The 27,740-nt window shown below is 37.1% G+C and overlaps 1 protein-coding gene and 1 pseudogene across 2 annotated transcripts; both read left to right on the forward strand.

Moving 5' to 3' along the window:
* The first annotated feature begins 12,075 nt into the window (after positions 1–12,075).
* LOC113640478 (fucolectin-like) lies at positions 12,076–18,537 on the forward strand. 2 transcript variants are annotated; one of them, XM_047816350.1, is made up of 6 exons: positions 12,076–13,122; positions 13,780–13,824; positions 14,381–14,660; positions 16,113–16,243; positions 16,356–16,447; positions 16,856–18,537. In XM_047816350.1, exons 1-6 carry the CDS (start codon positions 13,086–13,088, stop codon positions 16,925–16,927), a joined length of 657 nt encoding a protein of 218 aa, XP_047672306.1. In that variant the 5' UTR covers positions 12,076–13,085; the 3' UTR covers positions 16,928–18,537. The 2 variants fall into 2 exon arrangements, with proteins under 2 accessions (XP_047672306.1, XP_047672305.1); XM_047816349.1 differs by having other exon boundaries at positions 16,356–16,939.
* A 5,693-nt stretch (positions 18,538–24,230) lies between these two features.
* Positions 24,231–27,502, forward strand: LOC113661690 (annotated as a pseudogene).
* Positions 27,503–27,740: the final 238 nt, after the last annotated feature.

Below are 27,740 nucleotides of genomic sequence, written 5' to 3' on the forward strand. Positions count from 1 at the left end.
TTCCCGTTAGGCAGCGTTATAGACGCATCCCTCCCTCAGAATATGAGGCAGTTAAAGCTCATATTAATCAGTTATTGGAAACTCAGATTATAAGAGAAATTAGCAGCCCCTTTGCTTCTCCTATTGTCCTGGTAAAGAAAAAGGATGGTAGCCTGCAAATGTGTGATTATCGTCAATTGAACAGTAAGACAAGAAAAGATTCCTTTCCATTACCAAGAATTGAAGAATCTTTGGATGTTCTTTCAGGTGCCTGGTGGTTCTCTACAATGGATCTTGCCAGTGGCTACAATCAGGTCCCAGTGGCTGAGAAGGACAAGATGAAAACTGCCTTCTGTACACCTTTTGGGCTATATGAGTGGAGCCGGATGCCGTTCGGCCTGTGCAATGCACCTAGCACCTTTCAGAGATTGATGGAACGCATGTTTGGTTCACAACACTTTCAATCATTGTTGCTCTATCTGGATGATAGTGTTCTCTTCCACAGTGTCTGAGCATTTGCAATGCCTGGAGGTGGTTTTGAAATGTTTACACCAAGAAGGCTTAAAGGCCAAACTGGAAGTGCTCATTCTTCCGGCCTGAGGTGGGCTACTTGGGGCATTTGATTTCCGACCAGGGGGTGGCAACTGACCCAAAGAAAATCGAGGCAGTTGCTAATTGGCAACCGCCCCAGCAGGTCTCGGAACTTCAGTCCTTTTTGGGCTTTGCTAGTTATTACAGGAGGTTTGTGGAGGGTTTTGCCAAGCTGGCTGCCCCACTTCATCACCTAGTAGCTGAGCTGACTGGGGCCAAGCGGAAGAGTACCGCCCGCTCTTGCAAGGAAGCTTGGACAGAGTAATGTCAACACATTTTTGATACTTTAAAGCAGCAGCTGGTGGCCTATGCAGACTTCTCATTCATCATTCAGTCATTCATCTTGGAGGTAGATGCAAGTTACAGCGGATTGGGAGCAGTTCTGTCCTAGGAGCAGGGAGGCAAAGTCCAACCAGTAGCCTATGCAACTCGAGGACTAAGACCTTCGGAAAGGAATATGTCCAATTACAGTTCCATGAAATTGGAATTCTTGGCTATGAGTGAGAAATTCCGTGAGTATTTACTTGGACATAAGTGTGTGGTATACACTGACAATAACCCCTTGAGTTACCTGAATACTGCAAAATTGGGTGCGTTAGAACAGAGGTGGGCTGCTCAACTTGCTGTTTTTGATTTCAGCATCAAGTACCGTTCTGGACGCAGCAATCGCAATGCTGATGCACTATCACGACAGCACCCTGCGGGGCCTGTCCTGGAAAGTATGCTTCCAGGAAGTTCTCTTCCCGAGCCTTTCCAACAGGTTGTTTCCATCAGACCGCCCGAACAAAGGTATGCAAGCGTCCATTACAGCTTTTCCTTGGCATACTTCTGCAGGAAGCAGATGCAGTGTTGGGGGCATTGCTGCAGTTGTGGGGAAAAAAGGGAAATATCCTTCAAGTGAGGAGCGGCAAGGGTTTTGCACTGAGGCAGGCAGACTACTGAAATAGTGGAAACGGCTAAGGATTAAGGATGGCGTATTGTATCGCCAGTGCCACCATTCCCAGGGTGGAGAGGCCTTTCTTCAGCTTTTGTTCCCAGCATCTCTAAAGACTGTGGTAATGCAGCAGCTCCATGATGAGCATGGTCATCAGGGAGTGGAACGTACACAGATGTTTTTGGCCAGGTATGTCTTCCGACATTAAGCAATGGTGTCAACAGTGTGAACGCTGTACTATTGCTAAGGATGTCTTCCCTTGTGCCCAGACCTACAGTACATGGGCCATTTGTTAGCTTCGAGGCCTAACCAAATTCTGGCTATTGACTTTACATTAATTGAGCCATCACAGAATGGAATGGAGAATGTCCGTCTTGACTGTGTTTTCCAAATACACCCAGGCAGTGCCAACTCATGACCAGAGAGCATCTACGGTGGCAAGGGTGCTGGTTAATGAGTGGTTCTATAGGTTTGGTGTTCCTAGTGATATCCACTCAGACCAGGGAAGGAACTTTGAAAGTATCCTTATTCATCAATTGTGTGTTGTACGCCATTGAACGGAGTAGGATCACCCCAGCTCATCCTACTGGAAATGGTCAATGCGAGCGATTTAATCGCACACTGCACAACTTGCTGCGCACCCTACCCTCTGGTAAGAAGAAAAACTGGGCTGCCTCTCCCTCAGGTGGTGTTCCTATAATTCCTATAATACTACCCCTCATCAGTCTACCAGTCATTCACCCTATTTCTTAATGTTCGGGCAGGATCCACAATTGCCTGTCGACTTTCTTTTGGGCCGAATTGAGGTTCCCACTCAAGGTAGTGTTCATGACTGAATTTACGACCATCAGGCTAGACTTCAAGTGGCCTTTGACGGGGCTAGAAGTCACATGAAGGCTGCAGCAGACCGTAGAAAAGAACTACATTTATCGGAGAGTACAGGACGACCCTTTACGTCAAGGTCAGTTAGTGTATCTGCGGGACCTTAGTGTGCGAGGCCGGGCATAGATTAAAGATTGTTGGAGTTCTGTGGTTTACAAAGTGCTGCGAGCCCCTACATCTGGTGGATCGGTGTACACCATTGCACCTATTGATGACTTGGAAAAAGTTGGACATCTGCATCGTATCCTGTTAAGAGCTCAACCATCTGGACAGAATTTCACAGAGCCTTCTAACTCTTTCTCAGAGTCTGATCAAGCCTCCATGGAATCCAGTGAAGATTTAAGATGTCTGTGTGTGTCCGGGCAAGAAGATGCCCCTCCAGTTCTAGTGCCCACTGTTCGTTCACCACCACCGCCTCCTCTGCTCCATCCCTGCTACACGCCCCTGAGCGCATTTCCATCTCCCCTAGGAATGGCCCTGATCTGGAGCCTCCTCTGGACCATGATTCCTTGCCTAGTGATACTTTAGTAGCATCAGAGGACACAGTGCCTATTATAAGAACACCATTACGTCGGACTACTCGAACAACTGCAGGCTACCATACCAATGTCCATCACTTGCCAGAGACAGTGGGGTGTAGAGGGGGTATAGTGAGCTCTCAGATGACTGTCACTAACTGTGTTTCCACCCTCTTTAGGCCTTGGAGTTAATGTTTACGAATTCAAAACTAGGGGGTAGAATGTGATGTGCAATATCTTCTAGGTTTGGCTTTTATTTTGATGTGGGGATTTCAGGTCCGACAACACGCCCACTGCTGCTGAGCTGCGTGTTGACCTGGAGCGCACCTTTGCCACATAATTAGTGCAGCACGTTAGTGGCTTTATAAAAGGCACATTTGAGTTTGGCTTTTTAATTTCTCTTCCGTGTGCATCCTGTGTGGGCAGAAAAGGTCTTGGCTATATCTTCCTGTCGCTTTCCCCTGGTGAGTCGCCTGCTTTATTCATATTTTTCAGTCGCGGTTCTCTTTGGGAAGGGGGAAATGTTTTGTTTGTTTTTTAGGTGTGGCCAAAGAGCGCTAGCTGCTGTTTTTGTATATCTTTCCGAGCTGTTTTAAACTTTACTCATTATTGGGTTACAGTCGGCATTGTGCGGACGTTGCCGCGAACACTATCTTGAATATTTGTATGATATGTTAGTAATGCATTGCTGTAAACATTCTTAGTACAATTTTTATTGAATTAACTGGTTATCCCTGGATTGTTATGTATTGTGTTTTGTTTTTTCCTTTTTTTTCTGTTTCCTTTGTTTTTGAGTGTATGTTTACCATATATATATATATATATATATATATATATATATATATATCCACTTACGAAGAACTGTGATTAGGCGGCTTAACAGAGGGAGTGGTACAGGGTACTGGTTTATCAATGTGTTAATTATTATGCACTGCTCTTGTTGTGTGGTTTGTCCCTCTTGTAAAGGCAGACCTAGTCTAGTTTCTTCTCAATTGTCGGTAACTAATCAGTAAACTGTACATTATATTTTAAAGTGTTTTAGGAGCAAATGATTTTCTTTTCTTTTTTTTTTTTTTTTTTTGCAAAAAAGTTTTTTTTTTTTTTGAAAGTCACGTCTCTGTCTTCAATCCCATTCGAACCAGCAGGGTCCTTCCTATTTAACTATATAACTTATTTTTGGCTTAACTTATTTTCCTGGGTAACCCAGGTGGCGTAGTCGGTTCTTTCCCATTCTTAATACTTTAATCGGAAAGGTTACATACGTTTCACAACAGTTGCTAAATGTTAGCATTGATTACTTTTTCTTTATAGTCCCTGCTACTTTAATTTCAGAAATGCCCTCATAGTTCAAGAGCAATGAGGATCTCAGCAAACCTACCAGATGGGATGAAGTTTGTCAAAAGGTTTGTTTGTGAGAATATACATTCAGTTATCAGTTTATTACAAATATCTTGTAGCTCACATATTTCCCATTAATAATTGTAGCCCTCAATTTCTCTTGTTCGATTGACAATGATACCAGAAATGGAAACTGAAAATTAGAAAAGGGTAAGAGAGCTTAGTTTTACTACTACTACTGATATAGCTACTAATACAGTACTAAACTTTAGCCCTCCCCCTTTGTATGATTAAACTTTGCACCTGATCTCAGAATCTTGCTCTGTACATGTCTTTCAAGTTAATCACTGCCTTATTAAAAATGAGTGGCACCATAGTGTACAATGCTAAGACTATTTTGAAAAATGCCTTATTAGGCTTTAAGTTGGTTTAGTAATTTTTTTTTTTTAGAACTTGCACAATCAGGCATGCTGTTATATAAAAATAATCAGTGATTGGGGACTAATGCGAAGTGGTTACATTTACCACCCAGTTATTTTGATTATTCTCCAATTCTAGCATGTCTTGAACTGATTTCCTCTAATCACACACCAATTTAAGAATAATTACGATTTGCAATTTTGCACTGAATCACACTTTCATCTGTTTGCATTCACAAGACAATGGCAGTTTACCGGAAAGCATCACTATACACAGTAACTAATTAATTTTTTCTTTTTTTTTCCTAAATAAGAGAAATCTGTTGTTGTGTTAGCCACACAAATCCATGTGAATTCTCTTGCCAGCTAAGGAAGTTCAACCTGCCCCGGGATCTGCTGAAACAGTTCTACATTGCAATCATCGAATCCATCCTCTATTACTCTAGTCCTCAATTACTGTTTGGTTCAGCCCAGCTACCAAATCCGACCTCAGGAGACTACAGAGGGTAGTCCGGACTGCTGAGCGAACCATTGGCACAAATTTCCCCACTCTTCAGGACCTGTACTTCTCCAGAGTGAGCAAAAGGGCAAAGAAAATCACTCTGGACCCCTCACATCCAACACACTCACTCTTCACACTGTTGCCATCTGGTCAACGCTACAGAGCCCTGAGCACCAAAACGACCAGACATAGGAACAATCCATCTGATGAACACTTGACATACACAGAACAAACCCTATTCTTACATTGTTTACACACATTTATATTTCAATTTGCACATTTTTCCACTGTCTTTATTATGTGTGTTCATTTCTTATTATTGCCATTCTGTTTACACTGTGGAGCTCCTGTACTAGAACAAATTCCTTGTATATGTATTCTGATATCAGAAAACACTATTAATTCTACTCTCTTGTTGCTTAACAACCTGGACCTCTTGCCCCATCAGGTGGCCACAACCTGCCAGTACACTATTGAAATGTGTTCCGGTCATGGTCAGACACATTTGATCTAAAATGCATCATCAGGCTTAGCTGAAGCTTGTGGGGTTATGTGGAGTTCATGCCAGCTTAAGTGCACACTGTCATTAAAGCAAAGGATTCTCATGCAAACACTGCTAAGATCCTGCTTTTCACTGAAATTGATGTCAGAAATATAATTTCGATATTATTAAATAATTTATTAATAATTTTTAAAAGTAATATGAATTTGCATATAGTCAGGCTGGCAGATCTCTCTCTGCAATTCTGCTCGGCTGTGGCTGTCGCTTGGCCCCGTCTGGCTATGCCGCCATGTACCTCACTCCCCCCGTTTCCCTCGCATGTTCCTTGCTCCCCCATGTTCCTCTCTGATTCTAGCCGGGATCATTACCCTTTGGACTATCAGGCTTTGTTTTGGGTTGTTGCGTCGGGAGCCACACCTTAAAGGGTTTTGTCTTGGACATTTTGGATTATTCCCTGCCTGAACGCCAGGTGGATGTTCTGGCAGGCTTGCTTTGTCTTGTGCCATGTGTCTTTGTTTTTGTTTTGTGCTCAAGTGTGCCCCACCCACCCATTAATCCATTCCTGCCTCTGCACACCTGTCTTTTGTGTCTCATTGACTGTTATACTGGTTGTTTTGTGTGTTGTTTGCTGAGTCCTTGTGTTTTTGTTTGTGTCTCATGGTTTCTGTTTCATGTTCTGTTATTTCAGTTGCCTTGTTTGTATTTCTCTTAATAAACCATATTTTATGTTATCCCTGCATTTGTGTGAGATTATGCTCTGTGAAAGACACCTGCTTCCTGACAGATTGATTTACAAATCATTTGTCAGGCAAGATTAAACCTGGACACTGGTGACATGGTCACATTTAGCTTAATGCTCTTAAACTATGTTATAGCCTAACCTATTTGCATTTGTGAAATACAAAGTGGATTTGCCATTTAAATAAACCACACGTCATTTAGCAAAAGACTAAGTGGATAGCTCAAAGCTTAATGGGTTCAAAGGCATTACATTCTGAACTATATCAAAAAAGTTAAGAAAACTCTCTAAACTATGACTTTATTTGGCTTAATGTATAACATATTTGCTTTCTGATATAGCTCATATAAATAAATATGTCTGAACAGCCTGTGCTTCTTTGCTAAAATCATGTAAAAAATAAATAACATTATACAAATAACATTAAGTGATAGCAACATGCTAACATCTCTTGTCCATTCTATAAAAATGTAAATTACAATAGATTTTTCTTTCAATTACATATCAGAATACTATCTTTTTGCAGATGGATATGCATCATCTCTTTGCAGTGGATACTGACCCATAACCATAAGCAAGGTAGGAACATTTTTAGAAAAGTTTTAGAATTTTGAAATATTAAAAACAAAAGATAAAGGTTCAATAATTTTTCTTTAATTTATTATTCAAAATTCATGTTAACTGCCTTGTACAAATGATTTTTTCTCATGCCTTTTAGAATGTTTTAAAATAATACTCAAAATGATTGGATCTAATGTGGATCATAAAGTGAAGTCCATGCAAGCTTGAATGTGTACTGTTTTTAAAGCAAATAAATGAACATTCATTATAAATATTATTTTCTATCCTCCAGTCAATATGGTGGCTCAAGCAATATGTGGCTCACGCGATCCTGTCTGAGGCTAAAGTGGCAGTGCATTTATAACCCACAAAACATGTTTAAATAATAAAACTACAAGTCTATTTTAATGAAAATTTAATCTTAACATATACACAACATGCTATCACATTTCCATGAAGAATTCTGGCAACAGGGTTGCTAGTGCATAGTCTGCATCCCATCCTTCATCTTGAGCTTAGCGCCATGGCTTTTTTTCTGTCTACTACTTGCACAACAAAGAACAAAGAGAAAAACAAAGAGAACCGCGCTGCTTCTGCTCCACTCACGCATCCAGTGAAAAACAGGTGTAAGCCTTAATTTGCATGGCTATTGACATCCAGAAATAATGTTGGACTGATTTTGTATGAAATATGTTCATATTAACACAGTGCACTAATTATAATCTTTTATACTTTCTCTACTTAAAATGTATACAGTGACTTGCTTATGATACCATTAAGCATATTATTTTAGACTAATAATAATAGAGCAGAATGTTTCTGTTTCTTTCTTTATAACGCTAGATGTGTCGTTAGACTCTGCAAACCACATCTGGAATATGCAGGGTCGTTATGTGAACATCATCGTTCTGAATGTTACCCAGTACCTTATGCTTTGTGATGTGGATGTCTATGCGGTTATAGGTTTCACTTTTTTTTTAATTCACAATTTCATATAAATAAAGTCAAAATGATTTTCAACAGTTGCTAAATTGAATAAAAATACATTTTTTTGTAGTCCCTGTAATTAATTATGGTATTTCTGAAAATTAAGTTTAACAGTAATGGAGCTCAACAACCCTTGAAAAACAATGTCCTTCAAAAGGGTGTGTGTTTGTGAGAATGTGTACACAGTTATTTATTGGGTACACATACATTTCAGTTAAGCTTAATAGCCATTACTGATTGGATTCTACCTGATACACCATACAGCTGCTGCCCCTCCTTTATTATTAGGTCAATATTATCTGGAATATTTCACAACTCATCAGTAACCCATACATACATAAAAAATTAACAAATACATAAATTTACACTTTAAATAAATTTACATTTGTACTTCTGTTTATCAAAATACTCCAGAAACATTTAGTTCATTTTCTTTTGTGTACTTCCTCATTGCATGCATCCAGTACCAGTATGGAAGAGTTCAGTTTGTGTGGCACACTGCTAATGTAACAGAGTGGGTGGAGTGGCACTCTCTGGCATCGCTCGATGAGGTGGTGTAACTATCTAGAGCCTGAGATTAATTTAAAAACAGTGCTGCAGTCCACCCTGCTGCCTTGTGGAGACCGCTTCTCACCATCCCAAGTCAAGTTTGCCAGCTCTTGCTTCTATCCTGTCAAACAAATCTTATAGTTCACTGCCCCATCATTTGTTCAAGTGTGCCATTTGGGAAAATAAAAATTGAAAAGAAAAAAAAAAGTTCTGTCAGACAGCCAACAGAGAGCACCAAACCCGATGAAAAATGGCCCTGAATAGGCTCATAGGTGAAAAAAATTATAAAATTGCTTAGCCGACACATAAAAGAAATTTCAAATTCTAAATTAAATATTGAATTAGAAGAAGCAAAATAATTATATATATTTGGAAATCTCTTTTTAACAAGCTTTTGTGTTTGCACATCACAGGGGTCCATGACTAGCTCTGTTGTATGCAACTTGAGGCAGAGCACAAAGCGTTATTAAATGATGCATTTTTTTTTTTTGAAGGAAAGGCAAAAAAATGATCTGGTAGAGGCACATTTAAAAGCCTGGAAAGTGCAGTTAGACCAGCAACTTCGGATCATATCTTCAAACTGCGAGCTAAAAGTTTATCAAGAAAGCGAATACTGTAAAGATCAAACTACCTAGATAATTTATACTATTTTGAACTCAGTACAAGGTGAGAACCATGTAACGTTGCAGTTTTGAATTTATCTGCCTAAGAAAGGCTACCAAAATGAGAAGTGTCTACTTCAACAATACTACAGAGATGAGGTCAGATTGCCACAGCTTACATGAATACTTGAATGGCCAAAGATCAGAGCAGAAGACAGGAAAGCAATACATAAATACACTAAATTTTATAAATCACATAGAAGTCATGGATGAAATGGACAGTCTGATTATCAAGAAAATTCTCATCTCAAAATTTAAAAATGTAGGACTTTAAGATAGATGAAGGGACAGAAAGATCCAGGGTTTTTAGTAGGCTTCAACAATTGGCATACTGTATGAACATTACAAATGATCCACTGGAGAATTCTTGCATGTCAGAAGGAGAATAAAGGCATCCAATATTAAGTCTAAGGGTAGCCAGATTGCTACAAGTATCACTTCAAATGGAGAATACAGTGTTCAAGGTCTTTTTGAGAAGAGACTTCTGAATTCCTGAATTTTCCTGGTCAAAAAGTCTCTTCATCACGGCCACCTGAATAAGCACTGCAAAAAGAGAATGCAATGGCAAGAGTGTTCTGTGAAGAACACAAGTGCCCTCCATGTAGTGATGGAAATTCCAGCCAAACCTGCAAAGACTGAATAACCAGTGAGGTCACAAGCACCTTTGCATCAACAGAACATGCAAACAATCAAGTTACTTAGACAGATAATGGAGAACCCGTCATTCATTGTACTAGTGAAAAAGGAAAAACTCAGCAGAAGCATGTGAGTATGTTGCATTACCTTGATTAAGTATGTATCCCACATAATAATAATAATAATAATAATAATAAAGCTGAGGTCAGCCTATACAGCTGGTGAAACTAGTTACATGCATTGCTCAGGTGTGATTTTGGTCCATTCTTTCACACAGTCTACAAATATTGAAGATTCCATGGGCCTCTTCTATGAACTCTGATCTTTAGTTATTTCCGTAGATTTTCTATTGAATTCCTCAGGTGATTGGGTGGGCCATCCTTTTTTTGGTGTCTAAAACAAATTGAGAGTTTCATCATCCTACTGTAGTAGATGGCAGCAGATCTTTATTAAGAATGTCTTGGGACATTTTTCAATTCATCCTTCCTTCAATTGCATGAAATTTGCCAGTGCTGTATACTGAAAAACAACCCCACACAATGATGTTCCCACTTCCAAACTTCAATGTTGGTATGGTGATTTTGGGGTGATGTGCAGTGCCATTTGACCTCCAAACATGGTGTGTATCATGGCATCTGAATTTTGGTCTAGTCTGACCAGACTATAATTTCCCAGTATTTCAGAATCAGAATTAGCTTTATTGCCAGGCATGTTTACACATGCGAGGAATTTGTTTTAGTGACATAATTTCCACAGTGTAACAGGAAGTCATATGCAGTATAGAAGAAATTGTATGTACACATTTACAGGTGTGAAAATGTGCAGTTTAAATAAGCATATGAAATATACATATGCAAATGAGTATACAATATATACAATTTGTATGTACACATGCAATTGTGAAGTGTGCAGTTGAAGTAAACAGTACAGACAATATGTATGCATGTATGTACAGAGTGCAAGTATGAAATGTGCTATTGAGGTATACATAGTGCAAATATTAGGAGTTGTGTGTTCCATGGTGTTAATTGTTCATCAGATGGATTGCTTGAGGGAATATGTCTGGTCGTTCTGGAGCTCAGGGCTCTGTAGCGCCGACCAGATGGTAACAGTTCAAAGAGGGAGTGTGCTGGATGTGAGGGGTCCAGAGTGATTTTTTTTCCTCTTTTGCTCACTCTGGAGGAGTACAGGTCTTGGAGAGTGGGGAGAGTTGTGCCAATGATTCGCTCAGCAGTCCGGACTACCCTTTGTAGTCTTCTGAGATTGAATTTGGTGGCTGAGCTGAACCAAACAGTTACTGAGGTGCAGAGGATGGATTCGATCATGGCAGTGTAACACTGTTTCAGCAAATCCTGTGGCAGGTTGAACTTCTTCAGCTGACGAAGGAAGTACAACCTCTGCTGAGCCTTTTTCACAATGGAGTCAATGTGAATGTCCCACTTCAGGTCCTGGGAGATTGTGGTTCCCAGGAATCTGAATGGCTCCACTGCTGTGACAATGCTGTCCATGATGGTTAGTGGGGGAACAGCAGGGGGGTTTCTCCTGAAGTCCTCTATCAACTCCACTGTCTTGAGCGTATTCAGCTCCAGGTTGTTAAGGCTGCACCAGACAGCCAGCCGCTCACAGGCTTTCACAGGCTTGTCTAAAACTTTAAACATGCTTCAACATGATTTTTCTTCAGCAATGGTGTCTTGTGTGGTGAGCGTGCATACAGGCCATGGTGGCTAAGTGCATTCCATATTGTTTCTTTAAAACAACTGTAACTGCTAATTCCAGGTCATTCTGAAGCTATCCACAAGTAGTCATTTGTGCTTGGACAACACTTCTGATAATCCTTTTCACTACTCTGTCAGAAATCTTGCAAGGAGCAACTGGTTGTGGCCGATTTACTGTATGGTGAAATGATTTTCTTTCCACCTCCGGATTATTGTCCCAACAATACTTGCTGTAATATTCAGAAGTTTAGAAATCTGTAACCAGTGCCATTTGTCTTGAGCTAAAACATGAACTTGACATGTTGTGACTATTATTTTGTTTGTTTCTTTGTTTCCTTTTATTCAGTTTTATTAAGTGGAAGTGGTATGAACTGAAAAGTGCTTGAGTAAAAGAAATATTTATTTGTATTTAATTATATTTTATTTGTATAGCACAAAATTTGTATGTTCCAAAAGGCTTTTATTGTTACTGTAACCTTTCCGTCAGCTTTCTGTCAAATCTTTTGCCCTCTATTCAGCACTGTGTTTATTTATGTGAAAACTCTGATAACAACAATTAATTCATCACTGAGATTTGCATCACTGCATGCTGCAGAAGCAAATAACTTCTGGCACTCAAGGAGCTCTGACTCATCTAATGCAGAATCCATGCAAAATAGTGCTTTCCTAAACAAAATTCTTGTAGAAGGCCAAAACCCCCTGAAATTGGATTTAAGGCTTAAATGTTAGATGATTTTAATTTATATAGCCCCAAGGTTGAACGTTTGTTGAATACAAAAAATTACCACAATATATTTATTTTTCAAGAATTATTATCTTTAATAATAAACACAATTCTCATAATAAAATACAATTTCTTTTCACAAATCCTCACATTTTGACAGTTCAGATGGCAGTGTTATTGATATTTGGTCTGTTACTGATGCTGTGTTCTATTGCTGGAAATGAAAAGCTCTTAACCCTGAAAGTTTTAATCTCTTAAAGAATAAATCAGATGACCAAATGAATGCTTTGTGATTAATTACATCAATTATATTGACATTTGCTTTTGATCTAGTGTAACACATTTATATAATAGCTTTTGTGAATCAGACAAGGATAAAACTTATACTTGTATAATGCATTTCTGTATATACAGTATAAAACATAAATGGAAACCTTTTGCATCATGTGTTTTTAAACTTTGTTATAGACTGTCATCTGAGACAAACTCCATTGATTTCCATTTGTAAATCAAAGTGCATTTGCCTTTTAAATTAATTCCACACTCACTCAAGAAAACATCTGTGGACAGCTTAGAGTTTAAAACATCAAACAGGTGACTCTCTGACCTTCATCAAGCAAGGTAAAAGATCTTTCTCATCTTCAACTTTATTTGTCTTGTTACATTATATATTTGCTATCATACATACTTAATGTACTTTCACATAAACAGTAAAAGTCTGATTGAACTAATTGAACTATGAAACAATGAGAACAATATTGCTTCCTCAATTTGTTATTTTTCTTTCCTTTGTTGAGTTTGGTTGTACTGTAAATCTGAAGTTCTTCTTTTTCCATTTAAATAGATAATGGAGACTTCACAGAGGCCCCTGATTCTTACTTTAGGTAAAATTTGAGTTCAATTGAACCGTTCGTTACAATAAACTATAATATATATATATATATATATATATATATATATATATATATATATATATATATATTATACACATTGATAAATTATCTTTCTATTATATATTGAATGTTTTTAACTTTTTTAATTATAACAATGAAAATAAATACATTTTACATTTTTAATGTACATTTTTACATTTTAATTGGTATTACTTATAAATGGTGTCCAATTTTTGTTTTTTATACAAATAAATATCTGAAAAGTGTGGCGTGCATTTGTATTCAGCCCCACTGTGTCAATACTTTGTAGATCCACCTTTCGCTGCAATTACAGCTGCAAGACTTTTGGAGTATGTCTCTACCAGCTTTGCACATCTAGAGAGTTAAAGTTTTGCCCATTCTTCTTTGCAAAATAGCTCATTCAATAGAATGGGCAAAAATTTCACTCTCTAGATGTGCAAAGCTGGTAGAGACATACTCCAAAAGCCTTGCATCACATAAAATCCTAATATAATACATTTTTGTCAAAATGTGAAAAGGGTTCAGTGGGTATGAATACTTTTGCAAGGCACTGTATGTTATGTTATGTCTTCTCCTAAGCAGACACATAATCAAATGTATAATACTAAATTATGTATTTTTGCACAGGGGTATGCATTTTCTCATTGCAGTGGACACTGACCCATCAGCAAGGTAAAATTATTTTATGTACACATTTAGTGGGGTCCAAATATCTGAGACCACATTGAGAATCCTGAAATCTTGAATATTTTCATTTTTTTTCAATTCATAAATTGTGTTCAATATTTTGATTATTTAATATTCACAATTAATTGTTTTCTCATTATATTGTGATATTGTTCTTGTTAACTGCACTGTACAAATGATGAGATTTTCCTTATCCCTAGATTTATATGTAAAAATAAATAAATAAATAAATAAATAAATAAAAATCTTTGTAAGAAACATTCTGATGGATTTGATCTAAATGGATTGTCAGGTTTTTCATAGTCATTTGTACCACGTGCCAGCTTTAGTATACAATTTCACTGAAGCAAAATAGTAAATAAATAATACTAACAGACGCTGGAATTCATGTAGGTGATCGAAAGGGTCTCCATTTGTATAATATGTATATCATTTAATCTTTTAAATGAAAATGGTTCAATAAAAACAAAACAAATAGATTCTAGTGTGTTTGTGTGTGTTTGTGTGTGTGTGTGTGTGTGTGTTTTCTTATTCCCTCCAGTCAATGTTGCCCTAAGAGGCATAGCAACCCAATCTTCTACAAACGGCCCTTACGCTGCTCCCCGTGCTATTGATGGCAACAGAGCATCTGACATATATTCTGGCTCATGCACACACACATTTTCTCAGACTGACCCATGGTGGAGGGTGGATTTGTTGGTGGCGTATGAAATTTCAAAGGTAATAATCACTAACAGAGGCGACTGCTGTCCAGAACGGATAAATGGTGCTGAGATTCGCATTGGGAACTCCTTAATCAACAACGGCAACAATAACCCCAGGTGAAAAATTATATAGAAATATCAAATTCAAGAGAGTTTACTTAAAAAGCATTATTAATGCTTGCCTATAAGTGCGTGTAATTTATTAACAATTATTTGTATGCATTTATTAAAACATAGTAGAATGTGGAACATGAAGCACTTTGAGACATTTTTAAAGTTTTTACGAAATATATTACAAAGTATTTTAAATGTCATCAAATAGTGTTTTAAATAAAGTCACTCATATATTTAGCACTGCAGATTTGAAAGCAGTTGTAGGCAGTCTTTAATTATGGCCCATGTTGAGAATTTATCTCAAGACCCCATTCATTTCTTACTTTACCTGCAGTGCCCAGAATTTCAGTTGATTTCACTAAATGGCCCACTCCAAACACTACTTACTCTTGCTAAAACTGAGTATACCCAGATATTCATTCTACACATTTGCTATTGAGCCCTACTTTAACATTGGATGGACTAAAAAGAAAAGTTGACAGTGAAGAGTTTTTAATATGGACTGGACAGCTAAATATTTTTTACCGAAGTAGGATCAAAGTTCATGTGCCTTATTTGCCAAAAAAATAGTTTTTGCAGTTTTCAAAAATTACCACATCTGTTCCCACTTTTCTGCCGAGCATGCTAACTAAGATAGCAATCAGTCAAAGCTAGAAAGGTTACATATATAATTTATATTAATATATAGGTAATATTGAAAACTAGTATTTAGTATTAGTATATAACAAATATTTAAATATTTTTATTAGATCATTCTTCATCTGCTACTTTCCCAGCCCATCTGCCAAACTTTAAAACCCAGTTTGCCCACCCTTGTTTTAAAACTTTGTATACAGCTTTGTCTGTGAAGATTCTTATCCAAGTTGAGTCATGTCAACTTCTCTTTTCACCCTTCCCATTATTCCTCTAACAAGACTGACTTGGTCCTCTCGGATACAAATTTGTGGATTTTTGCCACCTTTCCTCAAAATGAAGAAACTGCTTGGATGAGAAGTGAAACGTTTCGACTTAAAATGAAAGAAATCCATTTGACATCACTCAGTATATGACTCAAAGTTCAACTTGGCAACATTTAAATCCAGAACTCTTACAGAATATATTCATAAAACTGTGTTCATAAGTTTGTAATTTTGTTAGGCAATGACATTTTAACTTATAGAAATTGTATTTATTATTTTTTTGTCTACAATTGCTTTGATATAAGGTATAACAAGAACTTATTTGTTTCACAGACCTTACACAAAATTAAACCTGAAAAATTGTCATTCTTTAATAAAATAAAATAAAAATTCTTCTGCACACTTTGGTATGAAAATAATTTACTTCCAGGTTGTGACAGCTTGATAAAGTAATATTATATATTATAAATATTATATATTATAAAGTAACTTTGTTTTAACTTATTTTTTTAATATTAACATAAAACCTCCTATTACTTTCTCTCTACCCCTGTAGATGTGCTGTTATCTCTAGCATGCCTGCTGGTGCCTCTGTAAACTACACATGCCATATGTATGGTCGTTACGTGAACATCATCATTCCCGGTCCTAGCTACATTGTCAGCATCTGTGAAGTGGAAGTCTATGGTGTTTAATATTACATTTTTATATTCAATTCCCAATTTTATAAAAGTTTAAAGTCCTTATCCATTTCACAACAGTTTGCCAAATGTTAGCATTGATGATTTTTTTTTTATAGTCCCTGTTACCCTGAGGGTATTTCTGAAATTAAAGTTCAACAGCAGTGAGGATCTCAGCAACCCTACCATATGGGATGAAGTTAATCAAAAGGTTTGTGTTTATGAGAATGTACATTTAGTTGTCAGTTTATTACAAATATTTTGTAGCTACACATATTTCCCATTAATAAATGTAGTCATTCAGCTTATAGTCCCTCTACAATACAGCTTGTTGCCTTGCTGTAATAAAGGAAACGTGATAATTCTTAACCCTGCAGTGACCAAACCCATTATTACTGTTGCTCATAAAATACATTCAACATTGCACCACAATTATAATATCACTGATGTGCTGAGAATGTTTCACTACCCAAATAATATATTTTATTAAGGGTACTCTAGTGGTGGTTTCTTTCTACAGAATAAATGGAGTCAGGTAAGCATCAGATGAGCTGGTCAGTAATTAAATAGGAAGAAATTGAAATATTGCATAACATATAACAGTACATTTTTTCCATAGATCAAATCTGTCCAGCCCTCAATATCTCATGTTCGATTGACAATGGGACCAGAAATGGAAACTGAAAATTAGAAAAGGGTAAGAAAGCTTAGAAGAGTATTAGTACTACTACTACTACTACTACTACTACAACTACTATCAACTACTACTACTATTACTACTACTATTGCTACTAGTACTAAACTTTAGCCCTCCCCCTTTTTATGATTCAACTTTGCACCTGATCTCAGACTCTTGCCCTGTACGTGCCTTTAAATTTAATTAAGCACTGCCTTATTACAAATGATGAGTGGCACCATAGTGTACAATGTTAAGACTGTTTTGAAAAATGCCTTATATTAGGCTTAGAATAGTTTTGAGCATTTAACGTTAAAGTTGGTTTAGTAACATTGTTTAGCACAACCAGGCAAGCTGTTATATTAAAATAATCAGTGATTGGGGACTAATCTTAAGTGGTTACTGTTATCACCCAGTTATTTTGATTATTTTCCAATTATAGCATGTCTTGAACTTATTTCCTCTTAAAGCACAATTTAAGATTAATAACAATTTGCAATTTTGTACTTAATTACACTTTAAGCTGTTTACATTTAATGATGTAGAACATTCACAAGACAAGGTAAATCTTTTATTATTATTAGACTTAGTTCATGGGACATGTTAGCCACATAATTCCCTGTGAATTATTTACTATTATAAAAAGGATAGTTATAAGTTAGAATAAATTTTTTTATTCATTCTAGATGAACCTAGAATATGAATCACAGCCCTCTGACCTTCTGAATTATCAAATTTAAGAATGAAACAGCACTATTGTATAGCTATCTTAATAGTTATTTGAATTTTGTAGAATGTCTGTTTTGTAGTTTGGCTGTTACCCATTTATTTACTCATTGGTGTGTTTATTTTAAGTTTGTCAATCAGAATTACAGGTAGACTGCACATCTTACTGTAAATACATTAAAGAGAAGAAGAAAAAGAAGAAGAAGAAGAAGAAGAAAAAGAAGAAGAAGAAGAAGAAGCTGTCAAGGAACAACAACAACAACAACAACAATATACTTAATAAAGTGAGGTTTGTGTGTAGCATATGGAACAGCTAGCTAGGTGATAAATTATTGGTTAGAAGTACTTTTTGAAAAATCATTTATTATGATATATAATCTAAATGAGCAAAGTTAAATAATTCTTGTGGCTATTTGTTTATAGAAATTTGTATTTTTATGACTAGATTTAAGATCTTAAAGTATATATATAAAATGGGCCATTGTCAAGGTGAGTTTTGAATTTAAAATAATAGTTTGTAGTATTATGGTATGATTATGCTTCTCTCACTATCTCTCACATAATTTTCTAATATTGCTATGACACATGGAATATTTAGAATTAAATCACCCCTCCATCAATCAAATATGTCAAGATACAACCAAATATTTAAACTCTTAATAAATGTTTTGTTTTTGTTTTGTCACATTTTGTCACAGGAAATGCTCTATGTATGAGATCATGTAAAAATAAGGCTTGGATAAATGTATTCACCATTAACTCTCTTCCTTTCTGTAAAAACTTAAATGTACAAAACCTGTCTGAGTTAATTAGTCTGAATAAAGAACAAAAAGAACTTTACATCTTTTTATACCTTAAGGTGTCCTTGCTCAGAGCATTCATTCCCTTAACATTTTACATTTTTAGTATGCAAGATATTCAATAATCTTTAACCCAGCAAAGAAATTCTCATTATTCTTTGACTTAGACTTTGGACAATGGCAGGACTCTGAAGCAGTGTCTGATTAATCATGGATTTGTTAGGATATCCAGTAGTCTGTGAGAATTTCTTCTTATCAATTATTTAATTCAAATCAAAGACTACATCTTCTCTTAGAATGACCAAAATCCTTTTTTTGATTATTTGATCCCCTGCTGATTTTCTTACAAAGAAATGAACCATCCATAATTTTCACAGTAGGTTTAATTTAACAGAGACAAAATACAAAATCAAAAAATCCAGAAGAAAAACATTAAATAAAAGTTTATAAATAAATTTTTATTTGATTGAGTGAAATCTGTATTAGATTCTTAAGCAAAACATGAATTAATACTTGGTCAAGAAACCCTAAACTCGGGAGGAATTTTGGTCCACTTCTCTTTACAGATACTCGCCAATTCCTGAATGTTTTAAGGCTTATGGCTTTAACTCAAAGTTTCAGCTCCTTGCACAGACTTTTTATGAAATGTATGTCCAGAGACTGGGTAAGCTTCTTCTTGACTCAGTCTCCTCCACACTCTTGAATTCAGACACAGACACTCTCCTCTCTTCCCTTAATAATGGTTCTTCTCTGTCCTCTCTCTTCCTACTGTAAACCCAGGAAGACTTCTTGATCTTCTCCTGTGTTGTGTAGCAATCAAAGAGAACTAAGATCAGCAGAGATGTTTAAAGCAGCATATTGCACAGATACAGCCCTTTTAGTTGTCTCTGGGCAACTTCATTGTGCTAGATCAGCCATGCTGTCATTTGTCCTCATCCTGCGGTCAACCACAAGATGGTTTAATTAGTCACTTTAATTGGTTGAGCGTAATATAATAATTAGTATTTAACATGAGTCTGAGTGTGATTGGTTGATTCTGAACACTTCCACATTCTTAATTACAAAAGAGTATGCACACTTATGCATTCAGGTTATTGTACATTTTCATGTTTCATTTTTCCCCTAAAATAATTCTCATCATATTTCTAAAATTGTTCTAAAAAAGTAATACAATTGTGTTTGTATATAGTCAGGCTGGCAGATGTTCCTCAGCAATTCTGCTTGGCTACAGACGTCGCTTGGCCCGTCTGGCTATGCCACCATGTTCCTCACTCCCCCCATTTCCCTTGCCGTGTTCCCTGCTTCCCCATTTTCCTCATCTTCTTCCTCCCTGATTCTAGCCGGGATCATTACCATTTGGAATGACAGGCTTGGTTTTGGGTTGGTGTGTCGGGAGCCACGCCTTAAAGGGATCTTTTGTCATGGACATTTTCGACTATTCCCTGCCTGAACATCAGGGGGATGCTCTGGCAGGCTTGGTTTGTCTTGTGCCATGTGTCTTTATTTTTGTTTTTGGCTCAAGTGTGCCCCACCTGACCAATAATCGGTTCCCGCCTCTGCCTGTCTTTTGTGTGTCACTAACTCTAACCCCTATTTATACCGGTTGTCTTGTGTGTTGTTTGCTAAATCCTTGTGTTTTTGTTTGTTGTTCAGTCTCCTAGTTTCTGTTTCGTGTTCTGTTGTTTCAGTTAAGTTGTGTTTGTAGTGTTCTCTTTCAAGGGAACTCAACACTGTTTCAGTGCTGACGCTAGGTGAGGAAATGCGTCAATTGTCTGTCCTGTCTGTCTAGTGCAGAGAAATATATAAAAATATATATATTTTAGGGAAAAGCTAGGCAGGAAGAAAAAAACTATGTCACGATCCAAACATGCGTGCATCCGTGCCCCTGTTATATCACGAGGGACAACTCGCACTCTCTTTGCGTTGTTTGTTTGGGAGAGGAGCATGCCTGGTCAGCTCTCGAGGGAGCCGGCTGCGTGCATTGTGAGGGATTACTCTACGTACTCTCCAATCCTGCTTGGCTGTATTTTGAGCTTCAGCTGCGCCTCATGGTTTGGGTCCCGAAGTGGTGCGGCGGCTTCAATCATAGGGTTCACAGGTTGAGATAGTGGAAGCGGAGCAAGAGATGGGTATTTCCCTTTTTTGCCCTCTTTTACAGCCGATATTTCATTGTTCCCATGAAGGATGGAAGCTGGTTCCTATTTTGTACTTGAACTGTACTCTACAGCCGTCATCCAGGTACCTCACGTATGCAAACATTCTGATTCCCAGTGATCAGCAGAATTGTCGTGTAGCAAAATCCTAATTACGGTGGCAAAAACATGAAGATTTTGAACATGAAGATTTTGCACTTATACATATGTAACCTGGTGTAGTTTTGTTATTTCTCTTAATAAACCACCTTTTACTGTACATTATTTCTGCATTTGTGTATGATTATGCTCTGTGAAAGACACCTGCTTCCTGACAGATTTATTCACAAAAATTATTCACCTGGACACTGGTGACATGGTCACATTTAGCGTAATGCTCTTTTAAACTTTATAGTCTGTTGTCTAAGCCAAACTTATTTGCATTTGTGAAATACAAAGTGGATTTGACTTTTAAATAAACCACATGTCATTTAGCAAAAGACCAAGTGGATAGCTCAGAGCTTAATGGGGTCAAAGGCATGACACTCTAAACTATAGCAAACAAAGTATAAAAATATCTCTAAACTATGACTTTATTTTGCTTAATGCATTATATATTTGCTTTCTGATATAGGTCATATAATTGGATGTGCATATTAAAAGTATAGAGCTTATTTGGTGAATGCTATATTGCATCCTCAGTTGACTATTTTCCTTCCCTTCCTTAAGTGTGGGTGTAAATCTAAATTTCTTACCTAATTGAGCAGAAAATGGCAAATTCACAGAGGCCTGTGCTTCTTTACTTAGGTAAAATCTAAATTCATGTATAAACTTTTGTTTTAAGCTAACATTAAAAAAAAAACATTAAGTGTTAGTAGCAACATGCTAACATCTCTTGTCAATTAAACTGTCAACAATTTAAAATTACACCTTTTTTTCAATTACCTATCAGGATTCTTTGAAGTGACCCATCAGCAAGGTAAGAGAATTGAAAATAAGTTTTAAAATTTTACATAGAGTACTTCCTCCAGAAAAAGAACCAGGAGAAATGTGAGGTAGATGTTCTTATATGGACTTGCTGGCATGTAATCACTTCGTCACATGTCCTTTCTGAGCCATTAAATCGGCATGTGTGCACACAGAGATTCAGAAACAACTTCCTTAAATAAGCATTCATAGTGTCAGCCCAGATGCAGTGACGAGTTTCCTTGAAAGGGACCTTATTTTACTGTTTTTCTTACATTTTAGAGCCCTCTGAACAGCAGATCTCTCCACCCTGCTAAAAAAAAAACAGCATTGCTGGTCCAGCATAAGGTATGTTTTGCATGCTGGGACCAGCTTGGGATTGTGGTATGCTGGTCCAGCATTAGGTGCTGATTGCTGGTGTGGTGGCCGACCAGCCTGGGATGCTGGTGTGCTGGCCGACCAGCTTGGGATGATGGTATGCTGGTCCAGCATTAGGTGCTGGTTGCTGGTGTGCTGGCCGACCAGCCTGGGATGCTGGTGTGCTGGCCGACCAGCCTGGGATGTTGGTGTGCTGGCCGGCCAGCCTGGGATGCTGGTGTGCTGGTCAACATATGTTGTCTTTTGGATGCTAGTATAATCCCAGCAAGACCACAACAAAACCCATTTGTTACATGTCACATTTCTTATATTGCATATTCATAGATAAATAAAGACCAAGACAATTTTCTAGAGAATTGCAATTCACTTTTTAATAAAGAAAAACATTCTGGATATTCCTATCATTTACATGGCCGTATCATTTACATGGCTGTGTGTGTGTGTGTGTGTGTGTGTGTGTGTATGTGTAAGTTTGCTTAAAATATTTATTGTCTTCTTTATTCTATGAAAAATTGTAGAAACAAAATAAGAAACAAAACTATATATCACTCATTTGTTTATATTGTGCAGTGAACGAGTTACGATAAAACAGCTACTGCTTAAGTTACAGTACATACCTTTAAGCATTAGTATTTGTGCCTTGAAGAAGTCTTGCTTCCATCATACTGTACGTAGCTACCCAATAAACCTGAGTTTGGTCAAACATGTCATAGTTAAAGTCCTTAATTTCGCTAGTTAGCCGTGCAGCCGTCATCCAGGTACAGTACCTCACCTATGCAAACATTCTGATTCCCAGTGATCAGCAGATTTGTCGTGTAGAAGCGGAAGCTTTTTATTTACTCCAAAACAAAATCCTAATTACTGTGGCAAAAACATGATGATTTGGAACACATCTTTCAAAAACTATCATTCTGTATGATTTATATGCTGCTTCCCTCATGGAGCCCGGGAAGTCAACATTTGTTGGTATTACTATATTTAATTTGCGGAGACACTTTAATCCCTAACGAACGATTTTTAAATGTTTTTATTCTTTGTTAATCAAAGCTTTTTGAGCTTTGTTATTTCAGTTCTTTATTCAAAAGCGGGAGCAAGAGAAATAACACACTTATAATTAAATATATTCCAATATATTGTGTTTTAATCTTATATTAATGTCTTACAGTACATAGAACATACACAAGCAAAAATAAAGGTTGTTCCCATAAAGCTCATTCCAGAAAGATCATACTGGTTAACCGGCTACACCAGCCCCGTTTTGCTTGATAACACCGTGACTATGCTCGCCACCCATCTATATCAGCACTATACCAGCACTAAACCAGCATGAACCAGTAAAAACCAGCCTGGACCAGCATGGAATTCATGCTGGTTTATGCTGGATTTTTCAGCAGGGCACTGCACTATTTTATGTGTAAAATACAGGAACTGCCCTGGCAAAATGCCTACAAAGTAGAGACAAAAAAAGACAAATCCTAATAGAATATCGTATAATGGTTTCATGCTTAGTTTTTTTTTAATTTCACAAACATTCTGATAGACACTGACATGGGCTGTGTTTAAAAGAGTTTTTTTACTGAACCACGTGGTCAGAGAAAATGAACCATAGAGGAAAAAATTTGCTTTCCCCTTTGTTTTGCAAAGTGACTTATCAAATGAGGGATGGGGAATGTATAGTCACAAGTGGTGAAGGGAAAGTAGTGCCCTGCCTTATACATTAGCTGGCATGATAGAGAAGGTTTGTCTGGCTCAGGCCATGATGTAGGTAGTGTTCACCCTGGTGAAGCCAGCATTTGAAAGACAGGTGAAAAGAGAAAAAAGCCCATTTTATCTTTGGGAGTCTAGAAAGAGCTGATGATCAGGTGGTATAAAAGCCCTTCCAGCTGAAACAAGGGTGATGTGTTGATATTGATTTGTTGTTGTAATATTTTGGACTTTGATTGTATTATATTTCTGATGAAGAGAGGACTAGATTCGTTCTTGCTATCCCACATGTTGAGGTCACACATCACATCATTAGCTCTCTCTGCAAAGACCTGAGGACCTTGTACCACATATGCAGCCAACTCATCACTTTTGCTCTTAAGCTTGAACTTGTGGACTGCTTAGTTTAGTTAGACCTGCTTAGTAAAGTTCTTGTGCAACTGAAATAGGGACAAAATAAAGTAAATAAGCAATATAGACACTGGTCAAACACACCCACAACCACACACACAACCACACAGACACAATGGGTTCTACAGTGATATTTTGCTTGAAATTTGAATTACACTAAAAATATGGAGTCCTTTTGTTTCAGAACAGACTAATTTCATGATGGCATGGATTCTAGAAGGTATTGAAAACATTCATTTGATATTCTTGTCAATGTTGGCATGATTGCATCCTATCCCAAAATATTTTCACATTATTATACCACCTACAGCAATTCATGGTGCTTAGATTCATGAATTTTAAATCATCGACATGTCACAACATAAACCGTGATTCATCAGATCAGATACAGTAACACTCCATGCCTGCTGTAGCCTCAGATTCCTCTTTTTAGCTGAGAAAAAGGAGTGGAACCTTTTTTGGTTGTAGATTGTTCACATTCACTTTGACATGTTGTATGACCAAGATGCTTTTTTGATTATCATTAAGTACTGTTACTGTGACCTTTATGTCAGCTTGAACCAGTCTGGTCATTCTTTTTTGTCCTCTCATCAACAAGGTGTTTGTTTTTTCCACCATTCTATGTAAACTATGGTATGGTAAATGTTACATGTAATGTGTACTTATTGCTGGATATCAAAAAGCAAAGTAATGTGTACTTATTGCTGGATATCAAAAAGCTCGGAATTATGAAAGTCATGTGAATCTCTCATATATATATAAATGGAACCTAAATGGAAGCTTTTTTGCATCATGTGTTATGTGTTGCTTGCAATAAACTAAGATCAATTTAATATATTAGATCAATTTAATTTAAATATAATTATATGATTAAATGATATAATATTTTAAATTTATTTAACTAAAAATGACAATGTTGTACTTTGTATATATTTTGAAAATACCTGTCTCCTCCTAAGCTATACATGTGATCATTACACATGATCACATGTATAATGTTAGAAAATATATTTTGCACAGGGATACTGACCCATTAGCAAGGTAAGAATGTGTGTATAATATATAATTTTTTTTGTTTGTTTGTTTTGTTTAATTCCCAAGGCAATGAAGAATAGCAACACAATTTTCCACATACTAAGAAAGATATGCTTCCTTTACTATCGATGGCAACAGGGCAACTAACATGAATTCACATTCATGTTCTACTACAAATGCTGAGTATTACCCATGGTGGAGGGTGGACTTGTTGGCAATGTTACATTAAAAGTTATATTAGCAATGTAATCATCAGTAACAAAGGTGACTGCAGTACAGATCTGCTAAACGGTGGTGAGATCCATATTGGTAATTTATTAATCAACAATGCCAACTGTTATGTCCCCATATTATTGTTTGATTTTTTGGAATGGTGTTTTGTTGTGTGGGGGGGCACAGTGGCTTAGTGGGTAGCACGTTCGCCTCACACCTCCCGGGTCGGGGTTCGATTCCCGCCTCCACCTTGTGTGTGCGGAGTTTGCATGTTCTCCCCGTGCCTCAGGGGTTTCCTCCGGGTACCCCGGTTTCCTCCCCCAGTCCAAAGACATGCATAGTAGGTTGATTGGCATCTTTGGGAAAAATTGTCCGTAGTGTGTGAATCCTTGAGTGAATGAGTGTGTGTGTGTGCCCTGCGATGGGTTGGCACTCCGTCCAGGGTGTATTCTGCCTTGATTCCCGATGACGCCTGAGATAGGCTCAGGCTCCCCGTGACCCGAGGTAGTTCGGATAAAGCGGTAGAAAATGAGTGAGTGAGTGTTTTGTTGTTGTTTTTCTTCCCTTCTCTTTTTGTCTTACCTTTTGCTTTAACAGGTCAATTTGTCTGCCAATCACATGACAACGCATACGTAGCTCCACCAATGAGGGCGCCCTACTGGTGATTAAAAGGCACACCTGTGCAGGAGACGGGAGTTCTCTGGCACGCGGCATTCTTTTGGTTGTCTGGTGGTTGACGCGTGTGGTTTTTGTTTTGTCCTGTACCATCCTTGCATTAATTTGTTGGTTAAGTCTGTGTTCTTTGGTGTATCAGTGTTTCATGCCTCATTCTGGTCGTGTCTCTCTGGTGTTTCCTATCGACTGTTATCTGGTAGATCAAATATCAAATAACAGTATTAAAAAGAGATAGAACAGGTAAGACATCATGTGATGTACATGTGGAACACTGAGCCACTGCTACTTGTTTAGAACACTAGGTTAGTGACACGTGACACCCCTTGTATTTTTGTTTCTAGTAAGTGTAGTGTATTTAGGGCGTCTTGCACGCTGAAGACTTCTTTTCATTTAATGTATGGTTTATCGTTACTGTTGAGTTAGTTTTGTTTCCTGTTGTTTTAGTAAGATTTTTTGTTTCTTTCTTTGATTTGGCACGGTCTTGTTCTTTTCTCTTGTCCCTGTTCTTTTGTGGATTATTTTGGGTTTGGCTATCGACTGTACATAGTTTGTAAATCCATGTACATAATGTTTTGATTAGTTGGTTAATGTTAGACACTAATGTGGACTTGGTGGTTTCTAATTATTTTTTTGAGTACACGTTCAATGTTTTAATGTTGCACGCTTGACCCCTAGACAGTAAAAAAAAAAGGGTTTGTAACACCAACAATAACCCTAGGTAAAAAAAAACAAAAAACATGTATTTAAATAAAATAAAACCAAGGTAATGGTTTAATAAATCTTGCTTATAAAACTTGATGAGGATAAGTGATTTTAATTTGTTAAAAATTCTTTGTGTGCATTTACATTTACTTTTTTTTTTCTTTTTTAAAGCATTCCACTAAAGGTGTTGTTAATGTAATGTGTATTTGTGATTGATACATACATTCCTAAACAGGTTCTCTCACTCTGTGAAGTGAAAGGGATGCATTTTTGTCTTTTTATATACAGACAAAAAGAGAGGGTGGTGATATAATGTCTATAGCTTCTTCAATAATGGCTAACAGGATTAACATGTCAAATAGATGTTTCAAGTGAAACCTGACTATAAACCGAGGAATAATTATTCTGTTCCCTCTGGTATTAAGAGAATCAACGTTAGGGTGGTTTCAGATTTATAAAGATTATTTACTTTGGAATTATCTTACATTTTTACAGTATGTTATTACATTACCCCTCTGTTTTATTTTTTTCTCTGTAGATGTGTTGTTATCCCTAGCATCCCTGCTGCTGCCTCTGCCAATTACACCTACCTGTATGTGGGCCGTTACATGAATGTCATCCTTCCTTATGTTACCCAGTACCTCACACATTGTGAAGTGGAAGTTTATGGAGTTGCAGGTTCCACTTTATATTCACAATTTCATTTGAGTTGCTAAATATCAACAATATTGACTTGTTTTGTAGTCCTTGTAATTAAGGCACCATTTCTGAGAATAAAGTTTAACAGAACTGAAGGTCTCAGCAACCCTAACATAAGGGACAAAGTGCTTCAAAAAGTGGGTGTCTGAAAATGTACACACATCTTGTAGCTACACTCATTGGCCTTTACTCTGATTGTAGTTCCTATGCTGCACTGTAGAAAGTGTATTATATTTTGTAAGTGAAGTATTAAACAAGCACAAGAGCATATAGAAGAATTTTTTCTCCATAGATAAAATCTTCCAAGGTCCAGTCATCATTATTTTTTCTCCATAGATCAAATCTGACAATTTCCAGACATCAACATTTCAGGTCCGTTGGCAAAGG

The sequence above is a fragment of the Tachysurus fulvidraco genome, chromosome 7 (genome assembly GCF_022655615.1).
Source record: "Tachysurus fulvidraco isolate hzauxx_2018 chromosome 7, HZAU_PFXX_2.0, whole genome shotgun sequence".
In the NCBI taxonomy this organism is placed as follows: domain Eukaryota; kingdom Metazoa; phylum Chordata; class Actinopteri; order Siluriformes; family Bagridae; genus Tachysurus; species Tachysurus fulvidraco.

Coding starts and splice junctions, on each gene's coding strand:
- LOC113640478 (XM_047816349.1), top strand. CDS start 13,086: ATGGAGACTTCACAGAGGCCCCTGATTCTTACTTTAG. Junction 13,825..14,380: donor GACACTGACCCATCAGCAAG/GTAAAATTATTT, acceptor TATTCCCTCCAG/TCAATGTTGCCCTAAGAGGC. Junction 14,661..16,112: donor AACGGCAACAATAACCCCAG/GTGAAAAATTAT, acceptor CTACCCCTGTAG/ATGTGCTGTTATCTCTAGCA.